Here is a 6,717-nt window from a genome sequence, read left to right as displayed (position 1 = left end):
GCCTGTAGTCCCAGCTACTCAGGAGGCTGAGGCAAGAGAATCACCTAAGCCTAGGAGTTGGAGGTTGCTGTGAGCTGTGACACCACTGCACTCTACTGAGGGTGATAAAGTGAGAGTCTGTCTCAAGGAAAAAAGAAAAGAAACAGGTGAAATTAATTAATTTTTTTTTTTTTTTTTTGAGACAGAGTTTCACTTCATCACCCTGGGCAGAGTGTTGTGGTGTTACAGCTCACAGCAACCTCCAACTCTTGAGCTTAAGTGATTCTCTTGCCTCAGCTTCCCAAGTAGCTGGGACTACACGCGCCTGCCCAGCTATTTTTTGGTTGTAGTTGTCATTGTTTGGCAGGCCCGGGCTGGATTCGAACCCACCAGCTCTGATGTATGTGGCTGGCGCCCTAGTCACTGAGGTACAGGCGCCGAGCCAAATTAAATTAATTTTAATAACATTCTTTAGCCCAGTATATCCAAGGTATCATTTCAAAATGCAATCCAACATAAACACTATTTGTGAGATCGTTCAAACCTCTGGTTTTCCTTGCACTAAGTCTTGGGATACTGTTGAATATTTTGTGTTTGCAGCCCATCTCAACACAGACCAGACAGAGACACATGTTAAGTGCTAAGTGGCCTTGTGTGTCCAGGGTCTGCCATTCTGGACATTGAAACCCTGAGAGGTCTTTAATGTTAGCCTAATATCACAATTGTTAGATCACTTGAAGATTTGTTGGAAAAGGCGGCTGCTTTCTCACTTCTAGCAGGTTGTTGCCACATGTAGGTTTTTTTTCCCCACGTGTACCTGGAAATTTTAATTTGTACGTTCTCTGGCTTTTAAAACATTGTCGGGTAAAACGTTAAAAAAAAAAAAAAAAAAAGCAAACCTCGTGTGCGTGTTCCAGACCAAGTATCACTGTGAACCCTCTCTGGCTCTTGGGCCTCCAGTTTGCAACTGGTTGAGGGTGAGTGGTCTTCAGATCTGTTTCATGAGTAGGTAGCCACATGCGGCTAGAATTACGTTAAGGGAAGGTAAATACAATGTAAAATTCAGGTCCTCATACCCACTAGCCACATCTCAAGAGCGCAGTAATATGGCTAGTGGTTGTCGAGTTGGACAGCGCACAGATTCCAGAACATCTCCACCACTGCGGAATGTTCTGATGGGCAGCTAGCTCTGCAGGATGTAGCTCTGGCCGCCCTATCCCCTGCCGAGGCTCCTGTGGCTGGGCACGATAACAACCTGTTTTCTGTCTCTCCCAGTTGCCCACCCCATCACCTCTACCCTTCCGGCTCTCCTGCGGGGCGGGCGCACGGTCGTCCCCGCAGGACCCTCAGCCATCCTCAGCGCACTTCCCGCCTCCACACTACCTGCTCCAGGACAGAAGCATCACGGAGGACAAACTTTGGTCGCGGAGCAGGGCCTGGGCTGGGGCTGCATTGGCGCCGCCGCGTGCGCCCCGGCGACCTGACCCCACAACCCCCGACGCTGCTGCGCACAGGGCCGCCGCGGCTCGGTCGGCTTCCCCTTCCGCCCACTGGAAGTATCATCTTCCCCACCTCTGTATGTGGCTTGGCCTGAGTGCCTCAGTTTCCCCATAAGGTCACTGAGAAGTGCAGCCCTCACCTGCCTCCATATCCAACAACGTCTGGTCTGAGGATCTCGGTTTCCCTTCCTGCCGGGTGGAGAACCTGGGCTTGTGCTACCTATATCAGAGCATACGGCTGGCCTCTGGACCTGGCGCTGCCCATCTGCTTAGAACACGGACATACCCCTTTCTCTTCTCCTTCTACGTTGTGGGGCAGCAAAGCCCCATCAGGCGGGTAGCCCAGTGGGAAGAGGACAAACCCGGGCGCGCCAATTACTCTGGGATTTCGGGCAAGGACTTCACTTAAATTCAGTTTGTTCGCCGATCTCTATCAAAGCAATTGAATCGTTGTTGTTCGGAAGGTGAGAAAGGGAGGAGGGCGACTGGCCTATTCAGCCGAGCGGGTGCCCACCGTCCCACGCCCTCCGGGGCGCTCCGTAAAGGCTGGTCTTCGGGAACTGCCGCCTCAGAGGCGGCGGAACTTTCGCGAGGAGTTCGCGCGTTTCCGGCCGGCTCCCTTTCTCAGGGACGCCGCAGCCCCTCGCGCCCCCGCGCCCGAGCCCCTAGTCCCCGCGTCCCCGGCGCCTCCGGCCCGGAGCTGCCCGGAAGTCTCGGTCCCGCCGCCGGCGCTCTCCAGGGAAAGCCCGGGGCCACCTGGGACCTCGGCCCGCTCCTCCGGACCTGAGAGGCCGCTGCACCGGGTACGGGGGCCGGGATGGAGGGAGGAGCCTGGTTCCGGGACGGCGCAGAGGCCGGGCTGGGCTGGGGGAAGTGAGTTAGGGCCACTGGGGTCCGGCTGGATGGGCAAGAAGACAATAAGAAGGTCCCCCGGGGGGTGTAGCCGGATGGTAGTGTGCATGGCGCCCGGGCGCTGGTGTGCACCGATGGAAGGGTAGTAGAGCAAAAGAGAAGAGGGTGGAGGGGCCGTACTGTGTAACGGAGGGATGGGACTCTCCTCCCAGAGTTACAGAGGAAGAGAAATAGAGACGCCAGATTATCTAGAAAGGAGGGAAAGGGTGCTTGGGTGAGGTAGAGTAGGAAGGGAATCTAACGGTCCAGATATGTATAACGGAGCGTGGAAAGAGGCCTCAAAAGGGTATAGAAAGAAGCCAAAATGTGTCATGTATGGGGAGAAGAAAAGGGGACCCTTGGGAGAAATGTGACAGGTACAAGATACGGAGAGGGGAGCCCTGTGGGTATATAGAAAGCATTTGGGGGCATCCTGGGGGTTTATGGATGAAATAAAGACGGAGTGGCGAGACCTTGAGGGGCTAAGCATAGGAACAGGATAGAAGAGCCTAGTGAAATGTGGGGAATTGGGTTAGTGGGGCTCTGGGATGTACCTAAAGAGGAAGTGAAAGAGGGCAGCGACGTACGCTGAGATGGAGAGGTCCTTAGGCATCTAATAGGATGCAGATCTGGAAGTGTCTGGGGGAGGGAGGGGAGAGGATGCAGCCAGAGCCGGTCTGGATTTGGGGAGAAAAAGACACACACATGAGAGAAATCTTGGATTGTCCAGAGTGAGAGATGCAAAGAGGGAGATAGTTTTTCATCTTGGGGATACAGAGAAAACAAACTAGAGGGAAATAGATTTGGAGATTGCCTGTTGGGGATGAGGGAAGGGGAGGGAAGGAAAGGAAAGTGGGAGACCAACCTGGGGGCCGAGAGGACGACCCATTAGGAAGGGCAGGTCGTGGCCCGGTTTTGCTGGGCTCATTTGGAGGCCATTCTTAAAGCAGCTTGATGGAACTGGGAGATCTGAACTGGACTCAGAGTTTTTATTATGTTGGGGTCAGTAGCGCAGAAAGTGTGTGAGCATGGGGACACTTTCCCTTTCAGGAAGCTTTTTCTAAAAGGAAGTGGCGATTTTAACTTCTCTCCCCTCCGCCGCTCTCAGCTGCCGCTCCAGATGCTGCTTCTGCCGCCGCGGCCACCCCACCCTCGGTCCTCCTCTCCAGAGGCCATGGACCCACCGCCTCCCAAGGCGCCCCCTTTCCCCAAGGCGGAAGGCCCCTCTTCCACTCCTTCCTCGGCAGCAGGGCCCCGACCCCCGCGGCTGGGCCGCCACCTACTCATCGACGCCAACGGGGTTCCCTACACATATACGGTGCAGCTGGAGGAGGAGCCCCGGGGCCCGCCCCAGCGCGAGGCACCCGCGGGAGAGCCCGGCCCACGTAAGGGCTACAGCTGCCCGGAGTGCGCCCGTGTCTTTGCCAGCCCCCTGCGGCTGCAGAGCCACCGCGTGTCGCACTCGGACCTCAAGCCCTTCACGTGCGGCGCCTGCGGCAAGGCCTTCAAGCGCTCCAGCCATCTGTCGCGGCACCGCGCCACGCACCGTGCCCGCGCCGGCCCACCGCACACCTGCCCGCTCTGCCCACGCCGCTTCCAGGACGCCGCGGAGCTAGCGCAACACGTGCGCCTCCACTAAGCTCCACCTGGCCGGTGCTGCTCTGCCCCTTTCTGGGCCACCAAGTCTGACCTACACAGCGTCACTCCCACACACATTCCCTGGCTCTGCTGAGGTTACTGCCTTACTTTGGGCCTCAGTTCCCCCATCTTCCAAAGGGACAAACATCATTCCCTCCACTTCCCCACCCCTTCTAGCTGTGTGATGTAAACCAAAGTCGTTGCCCCTCCTTGGACTTGGGAGCCAGTCGGAACTGGGTTCCGGTCCAGCTGTGCTGTGAACCTTTGCAAGTGAAGTGACCTCTCTGAGCTATGGTTTTCTGCTCTCCAAAGTGGTGAACCGCTTGTCCTAAAGGGGAAGAGTTAACAAAAGAGCCGGGGCACGGTCTGGTTCATTTATATATCTCCCCCAATTCTACCCACGACCTCCATCACCCTTTGCTCAATAAACATTCCACACTCCATTTCAGGCTCCTGCGTGTGTGTGGTGGGGGGTGCGGGGTGGGTGACCGGACCTCAAACATGTAGGAACCTTCCTCTTGGAGTGTGTTTCTGGCCGGAGGTGTTTCGCGAAGGCCCAGGCGCCCCGCCCCCACCTTCCTCTCTTGGACCCTCCTTTCTTTTCCCGGGTTCTCTCTCTCCTTACCCGGAGCTGCCTGCTCCTAGTGGACACCCGGAGGTCCCCCTCCCGCCGCCGCCTGCAACTACGAGGGCATCCCGGGGCCGTGTGGAGTCGCCCGGACCGGAGAGGCTGCTGCACCGGGTACGGGGGCCGGGAGGAGGGTGCTGGGAGAGGGCGACGGAGAGGGGCGGGGCCGGGTGGAGGGTACCTGCAAGCAAGGCGGGCGTTCACAGGGGCCTAGTCCTGGGGTTCCTAGGGGCTTTTCAAGAACTTAGATACAAAGGTTCAGAGGCAAGGGCCACAGTGCTGGGAGAGCACTGGGTTAGAAAGAGCTAGGGGTGGTGGTAGATGGGCGAAGACTAGAGGAAACCTGGAGGTGGGTGAGAGGAGAGGCATAAAGTTGTTTATGGAGGAGGCTAGAAGGCGGGTTAGAACTGGGGCATCCTAAGGTTGCATTCCACTGGAGTAAGCTTGCGCTTATGCAGAGGGGGTAGGAAAAGCATCTGAGTGGAGTGTGTAGGATGGACCAACACTCAGACCCAGGTGAAGCCAAGATGTAGGGAGAAGAGGTCTGGAGGTCTATGGGGTGGAGCCCTCAGTGGCCTGAGGAGAGCACATAGGGGAAAGACATCGAGGTCCTGGTTGTGCATAGCCAGCAAAGAGATCCTGTGAGTACAGTGAGTAGTGGGGCACCGAGGAAAGGCGAGGTTTTCAAAGGGAGATCCTGGGAACCTTATAGAGGGTCACAGAGTGGAAGGGTGGGTAGAAGAATGGGAGAGATTGATGGGCAGGGATCCTGGACAGGGTACACAGAGGGAAGAGTGGAGCCCGTGGTGTCGAGCATCTCTCTTCTGTGTAATATTCTCTCTCCCATCCACCAGGCCTCAGTCACCCCTCCGGATGCTGGCGCTGCTGTCCCCCTGCCCTCAGCCCCTGGTACTTTCCTCCCGTGAGGCCATGGAGGGCCCTCCCCGTCGGATGGGCCGGTCCCCAGAACCTGCATCTTCCTCCTCAATGGGATCTCCCCAGACTTCATCCCCGCCGAGGCCCAATCACTACCTGCTTATTGACACACAGGGTGTCCCCTACACAGTGCTGGTGGATGAGGAGTCACAGAGGGAGCCAGGGGCTGATGGCACTTCAGCCCAAAAAAAGTGCTACAGCTGCCCCGTGTGTTCAAGGGTCTTTGAGTACATGTCTTATCTTCAGCGACACAGCATCACCCACTCAGAAGTGAAGCCCTTCGAGTGCAACACCTGTGGGAAGGCATTCAAGCGGGCCAGCCACCTGGCGAGGCACCACTCCATTCATCGGGCTGGTGGCGGGCGGCCCCATGGCTGCCCACTCTGCCCTCGCCGCTTTCGGGATGCAGGTGAGCTGGCCCAACACAGCCGGGTGCACTCAGGGGAGCGCCCGTTTCAGTGCCCGCATTGTCCTCGCCGCTTCATGGAGCAGAACACGCTGCAGAAACACACTAGGTGGAAGCATCCTTGAGCCAGGCCGCTGGATGCCCCGGTGCAGTGGAACTCTGGGGGAATCCTGTGCCTGGAGGTTGGCTTTCTTCCAGGCCCTGGATATTAACACAGATCAGTCTCATCCCAGAGGCCAAGCCCTGCCTGGAGGCGGAGCCTGTGAGTAATCTTCAGATCCTCGGGTCTCAGAGCTTTGATGTGAATGAGATCTCATATAGAATAGAGCTCTCTAGCCTCAAAGATATCAGATATTCCATGGCCATGGCAAAGCCTTGACTGGAGGGGTGGGGGTGGGGAATGTCCAGTGTGTGGATATTCTCTGGCCTTATAAACTTGGCTGGGGTCTCCATGCTGATGATGTTGGGGAGAGGGGTCCCCAGACTGGTCTGCCAACGCCCAACCATGCCTGAGACTGGACAAACAATAAACACATTTTCCCACTTGAGCACTTGACATTTGTTTTTGGAGACAGCATCTTAGCCCACCTTTGATGGCTAATAAGCACGGAGGCCCCCAGCAAGTGCCTGTTTCACCGTTGGCCTCTTCTTGGCTTGCTGAGGGATGGTAAAGTCAGTAACACTGGGGTGGTGCCTCAGCTCCTGAAAACCTGTGTCATTTGGGAAGAGTATTTCTTTTT

The 6,717-nt window shown here is 56.7% G+C and overlaps 2 protein-coding genes across 3 annotated transcripts in view; both read left to right on the top strand.

Annotated features, from left to right (window-relative positions):
* Positions 1 to 4,450, top strand: part of ZNF580 (zinc finger protein 580) — a 9,829-nt gene extending 5,379 nt beyond the window's left edge. Inside the window, exons 2-3 of the mRNA XM_012813472.2 lie at positions 1,255 to 2,281; positions 3,478 to 4,450. Of these exons, the coding sequence (XP_012668926.2) occupies positions 3,490 to 4,008 (519 nt within the window). The 5' untranslated portion in view covers positions 1,255 to 2,281; positions 3,478 to 3,489 and the 3' untranslated portion in view covers positions 4,009 to 4,450. The remainder of the gene's footprint in view (positions 1 to 1,254; positions 2,282 to 3,477) is intronic.
* A 75-nt stretch (positions 4,451 to 4,525) lies between these two features.
* Positions 4,526 to 6,525, top strand: ZNF581 (zinc finger protein 581). Of its 2 annotated transcripts, none has more exons than XM_012813471.2 (2): positions 4,526 to 4,749; positions 5,490 to 6,525. In XM_012813471.2, exon 2 carries the CDS (start codon positions 5,509 to 5,511, stop codon positions 6,100 to 6,102), a length of 594 nt encoding a protein of 197 aa, XP_012668925.2. In that variant the 5' UTR covers positions 4,526 to 4,749; positions 5,490 to 5,508; the 3' UTR covers positions 6,103 to 6,525. The 2 variants fall into 2 exon arrangements, with proteins under 2 accessions (XP_012668925.2, XP_023364456.1); XM_023508688.1 differs by lacking the exon at positions 4,526 to 4,749 and adding an exon at positions 4,837 to 5,276.
* Positions 6,526 to 6,717: the final 192 nt, after the last annotated feature.

Source organism: Otolemur garnettii, unplaced genomic scaffold (assembly GCF_000181295.1).
Source record: "Otolemur garnettii isolate 467f Iridium unplaced genomic scaffold, OtoGar3 scaffold00264, whole genome shotgun sequence".
NCBI classification, from domain to species: Eukaryota; Metazoa; Chordata; class Mammalia; order Primates; family Galagidae; genus Otolemur; species Otolemur garnettii.
This window is presented reverse-complemented; position numbering and strand designations above follow the sequence as displayed.

What these genes read in the sequence shown, in the direction of transcription:
- ZNF581 (XM_012813471.2), top strand. Translation starts at nt 5,509, where the DNA reads ATGCTGGCGCTGCTGTCCCCCTGCCCTCAGCCCCTGGTACTTTCCTCC.